The sequence below is a fragment of the Triticum aestivum genome, chromosome 5B (assembly GCF_018294505.1).
Source record: "Triticum aestivum cultivar Chinese Spring chromosome 5B, IWGSC CS RefSeq v2.1, whole genome shotgun sequence".
Lineage (NCBI taxonomy): Eukaryota > Viridiplantae > Streptophyta > Magnoliopsida > Poales > Poaceae > Triticum > Triticum aestivum.
The window spans coordinates 265398520-265417217 of NC_057807.1; the positions used below are offsets into that span (position 1 = coordinate 265398520).

The window sequence follows — 18698 nt, forward strand, 5'->3', positions numbered from 1 at the left end:
ATCTTGCGGTGTCCTTACCCAGTGACAGAAAGGGTTGCAAGGCACGTATTGTATTGTTGCCATCGAGGATAACAAGATGGGGTTTATATCATATTGCTTGAGTTTATCCCTCTACATCATGTCATCTTGCTTAATGCGTTACTTTGTTCTTGTGAACTTAATACTCTAGATGCAGGCAGGAGTCGGTCGATGTGTGGAGTAATAGTAGTAGATGCAAGCAGGAGTCGGTCTACTTGTTATGGACGTGATGCCTATATACATGATCATGCCTAGATAATCTCATAACTATGCGCTTTTCTATCAATTGCTCGACAGTAATTTGTTCACCCACCGTAATACTTATGCTATCTTGAGAGAAGCCTCTAGTGAAACTTATGGCCCCCGGGTCTATCTCTTATCGTATTTGCTTTCAATCTACTTTTATTTGCATCTTTACTTTTTGCATCTATATTATAAAATACCAAAAATATATTTATCTTATCATACTATCTTTATTAGATCTCACTTTCGCAAGTGGCCGTGAAGGGATTGACAACCCCTTTATTGGTTGGTTGCGAGTTCTCAGTTTGTTTGTGTAGGTGTGTGGGAATTTTGAGGAGCCTCCTACTGGATTGATACCTTTGTTCTCAAAACTGAGGGAACTACTTACGCTACACTTGCTGCATCACCCTCTCCTCTTCGAGGAAAACCAACGCAAGCTCAAGACGTAGCACCCGTCAGTCTGGGGGTGGTACAGCGTGCTCATGTTGAGCTCGGACCCGATGATCTTGAACAGTTCTTGCCAGAATTTGCTCGTGAATACTGGGTCTCTGTCCAAAACGATCGCCTCTAGGAGTCCATGGAGCTTGTATATGTTCTCCAGGTAGGCGTGTGCGACCTTGGCCGTCGTGAATGGGTGGCTCAGAGAGAGGAAGTGGCTGTAGCGGGTGAATTTATCGACGACGACGAGGATGCAGTTGTACTTGCCTGAAGGAGGAAGGTCATCGATGAAATCCATGGTGACCACCTTCCAGGCGCGATCTGGCACCGGAAGTGGCTCGAGCAGACCTGGGTAGCGAACGCGCTCGGGTTTAACTTGTTGGCAGACAGAGCGGGATTGGACGTACTGACGGGTGTGTTCCTTCATCTTGGGCCAGGCAAACAGGCGACGCAGGCGGCGATAGGTGACTGGCACACCGGAGTGGCCGCCCATGGTGCTGTCATGAAATGCACGGAGCATCCGTTGCTGCAGGGCGGGGGAACCACCCAGCCAGAGCCGATCGCGGAAGTAGAGTAGTCCATCACGCCTGGAGAAACGTCCTTTCGGGTCTGGCCGCTTGGAAAAATCCTCCAAAATCTTCTGAACTTGAGGGTTTGCGCTGTAGCTTGCTACGATGTCGTCCAACCAAGCTGGGGTGCAGACTGACACAGCCGTCACGGACTCTTCTGGGGTGCAGCGCGAGAGCGCATCAGCAGTAGTGTTTGAAGATCCGGGGCGGTAGCAGATTTTGTAGCGCATCCCGAGTAGCTTGGTGAACGCCTTCTGCTGCCACAGGATGGACAGATGTTGATCATCAAGATGTACGAGACTCCTCTGATCTGTACGGATGATGAATTCGTCATTGTGCAGGTAAGGGCGCCATTGCTCAACGGCCATGAGAATGGCCATGCATTCTTTTTCATAAGTGGAGAGGCCACGGTTCTTGGGGCCGAGTGGCTTGCTCATGTAGGCGATCGGGTGCCCATCTTGCTGAAGGACAGCTCCAACGCCATAAGCGCATGCATCGGTGCCAATCACGAATTTCTTACTGAAATCCGGAAGTTGCAGCACATGTGCAGATGTGAGCTTCAGTTTCAGAGCATTGAATGCATGTTGTGTGTCGCTTGACCAGACAAACTGGTGGTTCTTCTTGAGCAGGGTGAACAGCGGTCTTGCGATGATCCCAAAGTGTTGTACAAACTTCCAATAATATCCAGCAAGGCCGAGGAAGCTGTGCACATCTTTGGCGCACTGAGGGACAGGCCACTGTTGGGTCGTCTGGACTTTGCTGGGATCTTTAGAGACGCCACGTTCGTCGATTACATGGCCCAAGTAGGCGATCTGACGCTGCGCGAAGGAGCACTTGGATTGCTTGACTTGTTAGTGGTCGTCTCTAAGCAGCTGGAGCACGCGCGTGATGTGTTGGATGTGCTCGGACAAGGTTTGGCTGAAGATGAGGATGTCATCGAAGAATGAGATGACACATTTACGCATGACTGGGCGCAGAGTGGTGTGCATGCCTCCATTGAAGGCCGGGCCTCCCGCTACTCCGAAAGGCATGACACGGTATTCCCAGTACCCGGAGTGCATCTGAAATGTCGTTTTGTACTCTTCGCCTTCTTCCATTCTTATCTGATGAAATCCGGCACGCAGGTCGAGCTTCGAGAACCATTTTGCACTGGCCAGTTCGTCAAGCAGTTCGTCGATGATTGGTACTGGAAACTTGGCGACCACAGTCATGGAGTTGAGACGGCGGTAATCAACGCACAAGCGCCAGGTGCCGTCCTTCTTCTTGACTAGTAGGCCTGGGGATGAGAAGGGGCTGGAGCTTTTCTGAATAATCCCTGCATCGAGCATTTCTTGAACCTGGTGTTCGATCTCTGTCTTCAGTTCAGGTTGGTATTTGTACGGTCTGGAGTTGACAGGTTGTGCGCCGGCCATCAGGGGAATGCGGTGATCACAATCGGGGTGAGGAGGCAGGGTCCGTGGGTCCTTGAAGACATCGGCGAACTGTTCCAGTAGGCGCAAGATCTCGACAGGGATCGGCGAATCTATAGTACTGTTGCCATCAAGAGCGCTGAGGTGCACGATGTGCGCCATTGATCCTTGCTTGCAAGCCTTAAGGAGTTCCGGTGCAGATATCACTGAGCATTGAGTTTGATCTGAAGCAGTGGCAGATAGTGCCAATTGACCGGCTGGAGTTGTAACAAGAATTGCTCGATCCAGTTGATGTTCATAGGGCTATGCTGCCTTAACCAGTCCATCCCGAGAATTGCATCATACGAGCCCAGTTTGAGGATCTTGAAATCTGTCCTGAAGTCGTGCCCCTGGGTTGTCCACGGACACGCCGGAATGTAGGTGGTGCAAGGGATGGTGGTGCCGTTGGCGACGCGCACGCGGCATGGGTGAGGCAGTGGCTTGGCTCTAGAGAGTTTCGCTGCCAGAGAGCTGTCCACGAAGGACGTAGAGCTACCGGAGTCGATGAGCAGTAGGATCTCGTGCCCTTGGAGCCAGGCGTGCAGCTGCAACACCCCTGGATCTGACGAGCCATCTTCAGCCTGACGGTATAGTGTACAGAGGTTCTCCTCGTCAAATATCGGTGATGTTGGTGGCGATTCTGACTACACGTTGTCTTGGGGAAACATGGCGAGCAGCTCCTCCACGATGTGCATTTGCACCATGGGCGGACAGGTGTGTTCCTTGCCCCACTTTTCGCCGCACTTGAAGCAGAGTCCCTTCGCGCGGAGAAATGCGCGAAGGGCGGCGACCTTGCTGGCTTCAGGTGTCGTGTGGGCTGCTTCAGTTCCGCAGCGATCTTCAGAGATCGAAGTTGGTGTAGCAGGTCGGCTAAAGAAGGACGGTGTCGTCGATCGCCCCGCGTGGCCGTGGCCTCGGGAAACGCTGGAGAGGCGCCCGAACGAGTGCTCGTCGTCGGCCACTTCCTCCTATAGTAGGGCCAGCGAGCATGTCGTGTCCAGGTCCGGCGGGCGTTGCACGAGCACCACCGCACGGATATCCGGGCGTAGTCCCTCCACAAAACGAGTCAGAAAAAAATACGGGTGAGTGGACTCAGAGTAAGATATAAGGTGATTCATCAAAGTCTCGAAACGCTCGATGAAATCTGCTACTGTGGTAGTTTGTTTGACAGCATAGAATTGGCGGATGAGCATTTGGTGTTTGTCACGGCCAAATCGGGTGCAGAGGAGGGAAGTGAAGGACTCCCAATCCAGTCCAGTTAATTTCTTCTGGACGGATTGCAGCCTGATGCCCGCGGGGCCAGAGAAATTCAAGATGGCCATGGGAACACGGTAGGCGTCGTGGATCGTGAACATCTGGAAATATTGCTCGCAGAGCGTTTTCTAGAGCTGCGGGTTTTCACCGGTGAACATCGGAAAATTCATGGATGGTGGTTGACCAAATTGGTCAGGATAGATGAGGACAGGGGAGGGACAGGGGCCGGAATGATCGGAAGGGAAGGCGTACCCGTGACCGGAGGTGCCGCTAGTGACTCGTGGGTCACGGACGGCCCCCCTCCGGTGTGATCGACGTCACCGCGGTCGTCGGGCCCGTGGAGATCTCCCCATAATGGAAGCAGGGAAGGAAGATGTTGGGGAATCGCCGCTGCACTCAGCGGTGCGGTCGCTCGCAGCGCCGCGACCGTGGACTCCAGCTTCGCGAAGCGCGCCTCGAGATCTGGCTTCCAGTGAAGAAGATCGTCGATCTGCGAGGACTGCGTCTGCAGCTGCTTGAGGACGTGGGCGGAGTCGGCCTTGGCATCCTGATGGAGCTTGTCGAGGTACTCCTTGAGCGCTGGATCCATGGCGGCAACAAAGGCTTGCCGCGCTTGGATTCTTCGGAGAGAGAGTGGTTCTGGTCTCTGATACCAGGATGTTAGGTACCGGATCGATCTAAGCTCACAATATATTTCACGAATTCGAATTACAATCCAGCCTTGATGTTCATGGGGAAGAAGAAGGAAGGTAGGTGGGGAAGGGAGAGAAGCCGTCGTCCGCCCTGATCCTTCTGGATGACTGTCTCTCTGTCGTCTGTGGCCTTAAGTAGCGAGCCGCTAGGCGAGCGGGCTCAGCGGGCCCATTCTGGCCCAACAAATCTTCGGTTGGGCTGCACGATCCTCTTGGGCCTGCTGTCGACGCGCCTTGGGGTGAAGCCGGTGATCGCCTTGGTGGTACGTGTGCTGACAGGGAAGCTGCGCCATCGCAGCTGCAAAGCGTACCATCGGTGTTGTGGGGGTTTGCGGCGGCGTGCTGCGAACGACACAAGAGGCGATGGTGTTGTGAAAGCCGGTGCTACGAGAGAACGAACGTTGTCGTGCTACGAGTGAGGGTTAGCAAGGGGGATGCATGTGCTGCGGACGGTGGATCCCATGCCGATGGTGCTTGCGAGGGAGCACATCTCTTCTGAGCGTGCGGAAGGAGAATGAGCAGAAAAACAAAAGATAATGTGGTGGCAAAGAGGGAGGATCGCATGGCCACAAGCGCGTGCATTTGACAGCCCACAAGGACGTTTCTGTAGTTCAAACTTAAATTGTAAAAACGTCTTATATTTAGTTACGGAGGTAGAAATTCACATAGTTTTTTTTTGAGAACGAAATTCGCATAGTTTGGTTCATATAAATAATAAAACGAAAGGAGATCCAAATGAACGTACAACATGCCAATTCAGCAAGGTACTGAGCAGCGAGAGCTTGATTATGTGTAGATGGCTTGTTTCAAAAGAAAAAAAAAGATTATGTGTAGATGATGCCGGTATGTAGCTGGGGATGCTGAGCAGCGAGTAGATGCAGAGCTCCATATGTTCAACTCAAAAATAGGAAGGTAAGTGATGTCGATATTAGTATGTCGTCAATATTGATTTTTTTTACTTAACACATAACGTAATTGTGAGCTCAAGTAGATTTTAGTACTGAATATGTCCCCGTAACAGACATGAGTTGGTGAAAACTAAATATTTAACAATAAACAAAGTGAAATTGAATCAGTTTACCTGGCACCTAGTGTGAGTTTGCATGTAAGTTCTGAACATGCAAGAACGGTGTTCTATACGGAGTACTTTCCAAGATTTCATAATCAAGCTTGATTCCACCTAACTATTTAAAACGTCAATTTCAGCAAGGTACTTTCAGTGATAGGTAAACAATGGCATGCATGTGCAAACAAATTTATAAGGCGATGAAAAGTAAAATAAAATATAGGCTAGGCTACCCTAACTTGTTTGTGAATAAAGGCTTTGTTGTTGTTGTTGTTGATGAAAAATAAAATAGCGATGTGAACAGACGGAAAACACCTTCCCCACCCTCCTGCGCCGCTCCCGCGAGGCGACGGGGAGGAACCCTACTGTGCTGCCGCCAACTACCTTTTTCCCGCCCCCTCCTCCTCCCTCGTCGCGCCAGAGGGCGCGGCCGGGCCAAGCCTGGCCGGCGGCGGCGGCAGCGAGGCCTCCTCGCCCCCTCCCAGCGGCCTTGGCGCGGGCTAATGCGGCTGGATCGGGATGCCTCGCTGTCCCAGGGCGAGGCGGCGCTACGGCGCAGCTGCGTGGTGATGGCGCTGCGCGTGGCGGTAGCGAGACGGGCTGGGCGTTGGAGGGCGTGCTGGTGCATGGAGCGGCGGGGGTGGCGAGCGGCTGGTGCGGGCGTTCATGGCGGCAGGGGGATCTGGTGTGGTGGCGGTCGTGATGAGGCAGGGCGTCGGTGGCGAGGTTCGGTGTGGCCTGGGCCGGCTCCTGGCTTGGCGCAGTGGTGGTGCGGGTCCCGGGCGACAAGGATCTGCGGCGGCCGCCCCTGCCCGGGCTCGGGCTGGTGGGGATGGCGGCACAGTGGTGGTGGCTGGCTGGGCATGTTGGTCGAGTCCACGTCGGAACCTTCCTGGTCTGGCGTTCGGACGTCGGCGGACGGCGCGAGGAGGCATCTCCGGTGAGCTTCCTTGGCTGCAACAGCGGGTCAATTTGGTCTCCATCCTCGGCGGGCGCGCGGTTGCCGATGGCCTCGCGGAGATATGTGTCAGCTATCATGGTGGGGCGACATGGGGGTGCCCGCAGGGGAGCTTGGTAGGAGGGATAGGTGGCCTCGATGCGGTCGCGCCACCTGTTGGCGGCACCGTTTGCTGGTCCGGATGCGTCCGCTCCTCCTTCTCCCCCTTTCCTCGTGTTTGGCGGGGAGCTTGGTTGGAGGGATGGGTGGCCTCGATGCGGTCGCGCCACTGAAGTACAAGGACTAAACTGGTCGATCCACCGCAGGGTGCGAGATGTTGAGCTTCCTCGACGCCTACTTTGGGTATCCGCAAGTCTATATGGCCGAGGAAGACACGAGAAGGAGTTAAACATCCTGTGCAGCAATGAATAAAACATCTAGAGAGGGCAAACAATTTTAAAATCACTATCGCAGCATTTGAATCACAACAATTTATCCATTTTATATTTAGTTAATAAACCTTGGTCTAAACTTGTGATTTTTCATCAATCATGTGTATGACTTCGTATAATCCACAACTTTGTGTGATGGCCACACCTTGAGTACACTTTAATCATGTCTGCTCCGAAATGATGTAATTTCAGTACTTAGACGTTTCAGTGTCAGCAATAATGGTGTTGTCGTGTAGGATGCTTATCTAAGAGCAACTCTAGCAGACCTCGCATCCACCCCCGACCCGCAAAATAACCACCAAAATGCGGGTACGGGCCGGAAAGTCTGCCCGACCAGACCCCGCATCCCGCCCCGGCCCGCAAAAATTTTTAGGGGGCGCGGCACATTTTCGGCCCCAACCCGAGAAAACCAGGTTTCCCCCTCGCGGCTGCTGTGCCCTGTATCACAGAGAAGCAGTTGGCAGGAGGGACATTTCAGCCCGCGCTCTTTTTCTCCTTCCTTCCGCCGCCGCCCGCCCGCCGCCGGCGATTCCGGCCATATCTGCGGGCGGAATCGCTCCGCGGGGCCGCCCCACACCCTCCCGCACCGAGCCGCTGCACCGCCCCTCCGGATCCGACGAGAAGAGCCGCCCCCAGTCGCCGCCGCCGCTGGGATCGACCACCGCCGAGCGCACCACCCTCGTCGCCGCCCTCGGATCACTCGCCACAGGTTAGTCCCTTTTTTGTGATTTTCGCAAGCTGTGTAGTAGATTGACGTGCCGACGTGCGTGCGTGTAGATGGAGTTGACCCCGTGCAAGAAGTTCTTGCTATCCGATTCGTCCGATTCGGACGACTCGGATGTGGAGACCATGCTTGCGACCTTTCGGCAGCAAACATTGGTCATGGCGCTTGCCGTGAAGGAGCATGAAGACGAGTACCGAAAGAGGAGGCGAGGATCTACTGTCGGGCGTCTGTGCATTCCGCGGAATCGCCATATTGGAAACGAGATGTTGATGCAAGATTATTTTTCTGAGAATCCTACATATCCTGCACACCTCTTCCGCAGAAGGTACCGAATGCGCCGATCCCTTTTTGTGAAAATTGTTGAAGCTTGCGAGGCAAATTGCCGGTATTTCACTCAGAGAAGAAATGTCGCGGGCTTAAAGGGATTTAGTGCATGTCAAAAAATCTCCGCAGCTATGCGGGTGATAGCATATGGCGTTCCGGCTGACTATACCAATGAGTTTCTTCGCATTGGTGAAGATAGCACAATTGAGTCTGTGCGTAGATTTGCGAAAGTGATTGTCCGTGTCTTTGCTCCCGATTATCTTTGGGCACCAAATGAAGATGACACAAAGAAATTGATGGTAGCTAATGAGAGGAGAGCTTGGCCTGGGATGCTAGATAGCATTGATTGTACGCATAGGAATTGGAAAAATTGCCCCAAGGCTTGGCAAGGAATGTATTGTAGCAAGTCTCGTGATGCAACATTGTGCTAGAGGCCGTAGCATCCGAGGATTTATGGATTCGGCATTGCTTTTTTGGTATGCCCGGCACACTGAATGATATCAATGCATTGCAACGCTCTCATTTGTTTGCTAGGCTTGCTAGTGGTGATGCTCCTGCTTGTAACTACACTATCAATGGGCATGAATACACAAAGGGGTACTATCTTGCAGATGGTATATATCCTCCTTGGTGCACATTTGTCAAGAGCATCAAAAAACCCAAAACAAAAAAATATGAATTTGCAAGGGTGCAAGAGGCAGCCCGAAAAGACATTGAAAGAGCATTCGGTGTTTTGCAATCTAGGTTTGCCATTGTCCGAGGTCCTCCTCGTTTTTGGGATAAGAAAACCCTGAAGAACATCATGACTTGCTGCATTATCCTGCATAATATGATTCTTGAAGATGAGAGAGGAATGGACTTAGAATTATTTTACGATAATGTGGGTAGCCGTGTCAAACCGGATAGAGACCCAAACCGCATTATAGCTTTTCTTCAGATATACAGGGAGATTGAAAATGCGGACACACATTTTCAACTTCAGAAAGATCTCATTGAGCACCATTGGCAAAGGGCTGGGCAGTGACTAATTTTTTTATTTATTTGTATTTGTATTCATGACAAGTTTTGTATTGCATTATTTTAAGTTTGCTACGGTGATTTGAATACTTATTTGTAATGCGGATGATTATTGTTTTATGTTTGATTTGAATAATTCAGTTTGTTTTCGATTGTTGAATTATATTGGATTTGAGATTTGCGGGCTGATGATTTGCGGGGATGCAGCGGCGCAAAGAGCAAAACCCGCATAGCCCACTCGTAAAAAAGCATATTCCGTGAATATACTTTTTTACGGGTCTGTTTGGGGGGTCTGCATCTGTGCTAGCCCTCGCCGGTCCGTAAAAGCGGTTTTGCACGAACTGCAAACACGTTTTGCGGGGTCTGCTAGACTTGCTCTAAGCAACATAGGCTGTCATTCCAATGCATTGCCAATTTGGCACAAAATTGAGAACTTGCTCAACTTAGCTGAAATCACCTGTGCAGGAAGTTGAACGAGTTTTGATTTGGTGCACATCTATGTTAGATGTGTATAGCCCTTTTCGGTTTATCCCCATTGCATAAGGGGTCTCTTGAATTTTACCATACACATGTATATGCATTGGCCTTTGGCCCTCTTTTGAATGTAGTTGCTCATTCCTAACATGGTATCAGATGCTTAGGTTCCTCTCCCGCTCCCGCACGCTCGCAGCTCCGTGCCTCGCTCCCCTGCCGCCGGTCTCCCTATCCCTCGTCTCCGGCCACTCGCGCTCAACTCCGGGCGCTCCCCCAGCCACCTGTACGTCGCGGCTGCTCCTGCCCCGCCTGGCGCATCTCCTCCCGTGCTCCTGCTGCGCCCCTCCCCGCTCGAGCGGCCTCCTACCGCGCCGCTCCCCGCTTGCGCGGGCTCCTTCCCGCTCGAGCGGGCTCTACCGCGCCGCTGCTCTTCTGGATTGGGTGCTCCGCCGCCAGATCCCGCTGAGCTCGGGCGGGCCGGGCCTCCTCTTCTCGCGCCGGGCCGCGTCCTTCTCTGGCCAGCCGCCGCTTCGCGCTAGCTGTGGTCGATCCAGCCCCGCATCGAGAGCTCTGCTCGATCTGCTGCTCGAGCCGCTGGCTCTGCCCGCCTCGTGTGCCCGTGCGCGAGCGAGCGCCTCGGCTCGGTCCGGCCGGCCCGTTGACTCCCGGAGACGAGCGGTCTGCTCTTAGTTCGGCCTTTTTGCTCCGGACTCAGTTCGGGCCTCTCGCTCCGGACTTAGTTCAGGCTTCTCAATCTGCACTCAGTTCGGATCCAAAAAAAGAGAGCAGAAATAGGATATCTGAGTATGTCATCTTCAGGCTATGTGGCTGTTCCTCGCTGCTCAGTGGTTTTTGATGGCACCAACTATGCTGAGTTTGTGGGCTTCATGCGTATCCATATGCGCGGCCATCTATTGTGGGGCGTTCTCTCTGGCGAGGTACCCTGTCCGCCCTGCCCTGTTGCTCCGGTTGCTCCTGTTCCCCCAGTGCCCCCGGTGCTTGCTGCTGAGGCTTCTTAGGCTGACAGGGATGCAGCCAAGGCTCTTGATGACGCTGCAGTTGATGCCTATGATCAGCAGGTATCCGCATATTCCGATGCTCTTTCTGTCTACCGGGATGATCTGTCTGCTTACACTTAGTGGTGTAATGATGATGCTCATGCTGCTGCTGTTCTCACTACGAGTGTCCTCCCTCAGTTTGCCTCGGAGTTCATGGGCCTCGGCACTGTTGCACCGATGTGGTCCTACCTTTGTTAGCGCTATCAGCCCTTTGGTGATGCTCTATACCTCTCTGTAGTGCGTCAGGAGCACGCTCTTCAGCAGGGTGACTCGTCTGTTGATGAATTCTACTCACAGTGCTCTGCCATCTGGCGTCAGCTTGACTCACTGCGGACAGTTGTTTGTGGCACTTGTCGTTGTTGCCAGACTATGAGGTCTGACTTGGAGTTTCAGAGGGTCCATGAGTTCTTAGCTCATCTCCGCTCTAAGTTTGAGCCTCGCCGTGCTCACTTGCTTGCTCGCGGTCGTGTTCCTATCTCAGAGATACTTGCTGAGCTTCGTGCCGAGGAGACCCGCCTTCGCTCTGTTGGGTTGCTTCTAGTTCCGTCAGTTCTGGCTGCCCGGGCTCCTGTGTCGTCTGCTCGCCTCACTGCTCCGACGCTCCTACCTACTCCTCCAGGGGGGTGAGCCGTGCTCCTTATGCTGAGAAGGGCACGTCGCGCCATGACATCGTCTGTGGTTACTGCTCCCGGCCAGGTCACCCAGAGTCTGATTGTCGCCAGAAGAAGCGAGACCAGAGGCGCTCCTCCTCCGGCGGGCCTCCTGTGTCTTTCTTGACTCCGTCACTCACCGACCAGGACATTGTTCGCCTCAAGCGTCTTCTTGCTTCCTCAGGCTCCTCGTCGACTGGCTCTGCTGCTGCTGTGACTGCATCCTCTTCCTCACCATCACAGGCATCTACACAGTCAGATACATCTTCGTGGGTTCTGGATTCTGGAGCTTCCTTTCATATGTCTTTTGATTCTTCCGCGTTATCTTCTCTCCGACCTCTTGATTCGCCTGTTAATGTTCTTACTGTTGATGGCACATCTCTTCCTGTTGCTAGTCGTGGTATTCTTTCCACTCCATCTTTTTCTGTTCCGAGTGTTTCACATGTTCCTCGCCTTACCATGAATCTTTTTTCCGCTGCCCAACTTACTGATTCTGGTTGTCGTGTCATTCTTGATACCGACTCTTGCTCCATTCAGGATCGTCGCACCAAGCTTTGGTTGGTGCTGGCCCCCGGCGCCATGAGTCAGATGGCCTTTGGGAGGTTGACTGGCTTTGTGTTCCTTCCGCTGCCACCACTTCTGCCAGCTCTCATGCTCTTGCCGCCTCTTCGTCTGCGTCCTTCCAGCAGTGGCATCATCGACTTGGTCACATCTGTGGCTCTCGCTTGTCTTCCTTAGTTCGTCAGGGCCTCTTAGGGTCTGTATCTGGAGATGTCTCCTTACATTGTAATGGTTGCAGACTTGGCAAACAGACTCAGTTACCTTATCCTACTAGTGAGTCTGTATCTCAGCGTCCTTTTGACTTAGTTCATTCTGATGTCCGGGGTCCTGCTCCCTTTGATTCGAAAGGTGGTCATCGCTACTATGTTTTGTTTATTGATGATTTCTCTCGCTACACTTGGTTCTACTTCATGAAATCTCGTAGCGAGGTTCTCCCTATATACAAACGTTTTGCTGCCATGGTTCACACCCAGTTTTCCACGCCCATTCGTACTTTTCGTGCTGACTCCGCTGGAGAGTATATCTCTCAGCTGTTGCGTGGTTTTCTCGCGGAACAGGGTACTCTTGCCTAGTTCTCCTGTCCTGGTGCTCATGCTCAGAATGGCGTTGCCGAGCGAAAGCATCATCATTTACTTGAGACGGCCCGTGCGCTGATGATTGCTGCTTCCCTTCCACCCCATTTTTGGGCTGAGGCTGTTTCTGCATCCACCTATCTCATCAACATTCAGCCATCGACTGCTCTGCAGGGTGGCATTCCTATGGAGTGTCTCACTGGTCGCTCTCCTAACTACTCAGCTCTTCGTATGTTTGGATGCATCTGCTATGTTCTTCTTGCCCCCCGAGAACGCAGCAAACTGACTGCTCAGTCGGTTGAGTGTGTTTTCCTTGGCTACAGTGATGAGCACAAGGGCTATCGTTGTTGGGATCCAGTGGGTTGTCGCTTGTGCATCTTGCGTGATGTGACTTTTGACGAGTCTCGTTCTTACTACCCATGTTCTTCTTCCTCGAGTTTCTCTGTGGACGACCTTTCTATCCTTCCCCTTCCCGATACACCCTGCTATGTGCCTCATGTGTCACCTCTTCCTCCGGCACCTCTCCTTCCTTCTCATTCACCACTGACCCCGTCTTCTCCATCCTCCTCCTCCACCTCTCCCCCATCCTCTCCAGTCCGTCGCCCTCTCTCACCGTTTCCTCTTCACTATACTCATCGATCTTGTACTGAGGATGTCTCCTCTGACGAGCCTTCCACCTCTGGTGCACCTCCTCTCACGCCTCCCCCGGTTCACAATCTTCGTGCTCGGCCTCGCCCCCCGCCTGATCGCTACTCCCCTTATCAGTACGGTCTCTCTATTATGACTGAGCCCACTTCCTATCGCACTGCCATGACTCAGCCTGAATGGCAGCTTGCGATGGCCGAAGAGCTTGTTGCCCTTGAGCGCTCTGACACATGGGATCTGGTTCCCCTCCCTTCCGGTGTCCGTCCCATCACCTACAAGTGGGTCTACAAACTTAAGACTCGCTCTGATGGTTCTCTTGAGTGCTACAAAGCTCGTCTTGTGGCCCGTTGTTTTCAGCAGGAGCAGGGGCGCGATTATGATGAGACATTCGCTCCTGTGGCCCACATGACCACTGTCCGCACTCTTCTTGCTGTGGCTTCGGTTCGTCAGTGGTCCATCTCTCAATGGCGAGTTGCGTGAGGAGGTTTATATGCAGTCACCACCAGGGTACTATGCTCCTGATGGTATGGTCTGTAGACTTCGCCGCTCCCTATATGGTCTCAAGCAGGCCCCTCGTGCCTGGTTTTAGCGCTTCGCCTCTGTGGTGACCGCCGCTGGTTTCTTGCCCAGTGACCATGATCCCACGTTGTTTGTTCACACGTCTCCTCGTGGTCGGACTCTTCTCCTTCTCTATGTTGATGACATGATCATCACTGGTGATGACTCTAATTACATTGCCTTTGTTAAGGCTCGTCTCCGTGACCAGTTTCTCATGACTGATCTTGGTCCACTTCGCTATTTTCTTGGGATTGAGATCTCCTCGACCTCTGATGGCTTTTACATCTCCCAAGAAAAATATATTCAGGACCTTCTTGCTCGCGCTGCTCTCGGTGATGAGCGCATAGTTGTGACTCCCATGGAGCTCAACGTTCAGCTTCGTGCCTCTGATGGTGACCCTCTCCCTAATCCCACTCGCTATCATCACCTTGTTGGCAGTCTTGTCTATCTTGCTGTTACGCGTCCTGACATCTCCTATCCCGTCCACATTCTGAGTCAGATCGTTTCAGCCCCCACCTCTGTCCACTATAGTCATCTCCTCTGTGTTCTATGATATCTTCGTGGCACGATCTCTCAGTGCCTTTTCTTTCCCCACTCCAGCTCTCTTGAGCTCCAGGCCTACTCAGATGCTACCTGGGCTAGTGATCCCTCTGATCGACGCTCGATGTCTGCTTATTGTGTCTTTCTTGATGGCTCTCTTATTGCCTGGAAGACCAAGAAACAGACTGCAGTTTCTCGCTCGAGTACAGAGGCTGAGTTGCGAGCCATGACTATGCTGACGGCTGAGGTGATCTGGTTACGGTGGCTACTTGAGGATTTTGATGTGTCTGCTACTACCTCGACTCCCTTATTGTCAGACAGTACTGGCACTATCAGTATTGCGCGTGGCCTGGTGAAGCATGAGCTCACCAAGCACATCGGTGTGGATGCCCACTTTGTGCGTGCTGCTGTGCAGGATCAGACTCTCGCTCTTCACTATGTGCCCTCTGAGTTACAGTTGGCGGACTTCTTCACAAAGGCTCAGACTCGCACGCAGCATAGTTTTTTTCTCTCCAAACTCAGTGTTGTTGATCCACCATGAGTTTGAGGGGGGGGGGGGTGTTAGATGTGTATAGCCTTTTTCGGTTTATCCCCATTGTATAAGGGTCTCTTGCACTTTACCATACACATGTATATGTATTGGCTTTTGGCCCTCTTGTGAATGTAGTTGCTCATTCCAAACAATCTAGTATGATTTTATCGAGAGTCTTTTGAAACGCCCAAACTCCCTAAACTCATGCACATTTGTACCGCCCTTATTTGATATATATCCAGAAGGCACCAGAGTTTTCAAACAATAGAATCCCACAGCCTTGCTATCTTCAGTGTACCATGTGTTTATACTCCGTTTTCAATGATGCTGATGTTGGAAAGATCAGACATACTTGCGAGCAAGCTGTGATCTCCATAACACTGATATTTACAACTGAAGATATCAAATATTTACAATATCCCCACCAAAAAATTTGTCAAGCTGAGGACGGTGGCGCGCCAGGCTGTGTTTGCCTCGTCTCACCCATCTACATGCCTTGCCTTGTAGCGCCAGACATGTTTTCTTCCAAAACATCGTGACTGTTCTTAAATTTTTGTTGAAAATAGAACCGGTGCTTAATTTTCCAAGGCATCGAGGAGAATGCATACCAATGCACCAACACCAAAGAGCAATTTCAGTCCCATCAATTTAAGTTTCACAACAAAACTTGGTCCCATCAATTTCAGTTTCACGACAAAACCGTTGCAACATTCAAACAACTCACCACACGGTACATCGGAATGGATACATCACGCGACAAACTACTAACTTATTCCAACACCTTAGAGCTATTTGTTCCCCATAACCCAGAGAACAATGCCGCCACCGGTTAAGCCGATTCCGACTTGGTGTACATCCTAATGGCAACAGCCAGACCAAGTATGGCCAGGGGAACAAGGAACTGGAGGATCTTGATGATGAACTCGGGGGTCTTGTCTTGGTTGTAGTGTGGTTGCTTCGGCAGAGTGTACTTCGTCCGGGCAGGTATCGTGGTCGCGTCCATGTCGCCGACATAGTACTCGTCCAGCATCGCACGGGCGGTGGTGCTGTGACCGACATCCTCAAAGTCATCGGTTGCGTCCTTGGCTGTAAAAGGGCCCACGTGTTAATGCAAATTATTAGGCTAAATCACAAGTTCACAACCTCTGCAAGCATGGCATCGCAAGAAGGCATTACCAGTCGAGGACAACAGTACATCATCACCTCCAGGGTGATCCTCCAAAAACTTGGTCACATCGTATACCTGAACATTAGAACACAGTGTCAGTGATTGTTTTTCTCAAGGAGGAACAAAATTTATAACCATTCTCCTCTAAACAAAATTTATAACCATTGTAAGCCTCACTACTGACATAAAAGTAACAGCGTTAATTAAAGAGCATTGCCACATTGCTCCTGCCATATATAACAAGTACAAGAAGAAAGCAGCCCTTTCAACGTGAATAAAGGCTAATCAAATCTATCTTTATGAAATATAAGCCTGCTTATAGAGAACTTTCAGGTTCCGAAGAAAGATAAACATGAAAAATTCACCTTAAACTACACCAGTTCGCAAAGCTTAAACAAAAATAAAATGAGTTCTTTTGGGCTAAAATAAATGTTAAAGACTTGCTTTTCATTGGTACACATGGATAAAGGGTAATGATGAACATAATTTAAAATCTTTTGCATCCTCATATGTAAAGGCACACCGTAAGATGATATCTTAAGCCAAGACCTAAGTGTTGTTACTGTAAGGCAGATTTTTTGGATGCATAAAACATGAAAAAGAAAAACTTCCCCTCAAAAAAAAACCATGATAAAAGATTCAGATTTATGTCCAGAACTCAGATGGAGAAATGGAAAAAGTTTACAAATGCGATTCTTACGGGGGTAAAATATAGTCATAGAGAATGAAGAATGAATCTCAATTGGTCTGGGACCTGAGAGTTTAGTTCTCGTCTGAAAGACTGAAACTGTCAAAAATATCATCTAATCACTGGTAAGTAACCTCTTGTTTTTTCCTAGAAAGGGCAACATAACACTCGAGAACCAAACATGCAACTATTTTTACATAGCAAAAGGTTAACTAGTGAATCTACGGCAACCAAACGGGCAAATCTTTTTTGCCTACCAGCTCGAGCAGGATCAACTAGAAGAAGGTTGCACGGCTATATAAACGCAATTTATCGGTTCTGACCTTGTGTGCTGGTCTGGACTGTGGTTGTATCCGTACTCTGGCTTTATTTATATAAAAGCAGGGTGAAAGCCTAATTTCTTCTGACTACCATCAGAAAATTATGTTCAAAGAGGTACCAACTCTTGTCTGGATAAAAGTGTTCCGACCTTGTATAAAGCGGGGTACTCAGTAATTTATCGGTTCCGACGGGGTGGAAATTCTGGAAGTAAAACCAGAGTGTGTAATCTCTCAGACCAATTCACAATTCAAATAGGTACCAACTCTTGTCTGGATATTTACCCCAGGAATCGCTCGACATGTACTAAACCAAACTGATTCTTCTTCAACACATAACCAATAACTCAAGTAATAGTCCGACGGTACTGGGCAGATCTGCCGGCGGATGTACTCTAATCGTACCAGGCCAGCACGTAACATGTATCAATTGCTTAGCCAAATGCTTTGGCAAATCGATTAGGGCATGTTGTGCTGCAAGCTACCAGTATCGCGACCCTCCGAGAGAAAGAAAGAAAGACTGAATCTTGGCGTAACAGTAATCGCAAGGAAACAATCAGGAGGGCCAGCGGGGAGAAGATGTGTGCGTATACCTTGCCGGCGATGATGAGCCAGCAGTCGTCCTTGGTGTTGTGCTTGGACACCTCCTCCAGGGTCAGCGCCGCCTTGGACATCTTCCTCCTGCTTCTCCTCTGCCTGGTTGAGTTGATACGAGACTGGGATTCGCAGCCGCAGATCCGCAAGACCTCAAGCTGCTGCTGCTGTTGCTGCTACCTGAGAAGAATCCGGCAGGTAAAGGTGGGTGGCGATGCGATGTGAATCTGGCTGGGGATACGATTGCGCTTCTCTCCTTTTTATAAGAAAAATCGCGAGGAGACGAGAGGAAGCGCTCGGCAACAACCACAAGTCCAACTCCACCCGAATTGCGTTTCTTCCTCTTGTTGTTCCCGCATGCCCGGCCCGTGGTGGGCCTGCACCAGCACGCGGCCCGCCTAGGGCCGTGCCTGGGCCATGAGGCTGTGCAGCGTGTCGGCACAGCACGGCCCGTTTACTTTTAAAAAGATCAGATTATTTTTTGTGTATTAGCCTAAAAAACAGCACAATAAGCCCAAAACAGCCCAAAATTAGACGGGCTGGTGGGCTAAATGTGCCGGTGGGCCGGCCCGTTTTCTTGTATGACGTGTTTGGGCCAGGGAGCACATCACGCATGTTGGCCCGGCACGGTCCGTGTAGTTAGCGTGCCTGGCCTGTATAACCCAGTTCGGGGAGTGTCATGTTAGCCCATCTGGCCAGGTTTGCACATACTCAGCTGAACCCAACTCTTTTGTGTGGACTCGCTTCTCTAGTCCAAGAGAGGGAGGAGTAGATTTTTCTACTTAAAGAAACTAGATTTATTATATTATAAATGTTTATCAGAAGTACAAAGCACCCTAAACATAATAAATTTTACATTGAGGACCTTGTGCCATCAAACGAGCATTACCGCCCTGAAGGAGCCGCCGACGCGTCGTTGTTGACGTGTATCTATCAGAGTCGGCTTTACCTTGTTGATAACAGTCGGGAAGTCTCCATGCACGTGCCCCTAAGGACTAGTGCCCCAAAGCCGCATTTATCACCATTGAACACTTGAATCGGTCCAAATCGCCTCACACCCTTGGTGTCTCAAGGATACGATAGGAATCTACCCAGGAGCTTCGCTGACTCCATCCCAATGGACAAACTCGAGGAGGACCATAGCCCGAAAGATGAAACA

The 18698-nt window shown here is 51.0% G+C and overlaps 1 protein-coding gene across 1 annotated transcript; it reads right to left on the bottom strand.

Moving 5' to 3' along the window:
* Positions 1 to 15395: 15395 nt before the first annotated feature.
* On the bottom strand, positions 15396 to 17880 carry LOC123111284 (cytochrome b5). The gene is made up of 3 exons (XM_044532040.1): positions 17539 to 17880; positions 15949 to 16015; positions 15396 to 15858 (listed from the first exon to the last, which is right to left on the bottom strand). The coding sequence occupies exons 1-3, from the start codon at positions 17617 to 17619 to the stop codon at positions 15602 to 15604; spliced, it is 405 nt and encodes a 134-aa protein (XP_044387975.1). The 5' UTR covers positions 17620 to 17880; the 3' UTR covers positions 15396 to 15601.
* Between the last annotated feature and the right edge of the window lie 818 nt (positions 17881 to 18698).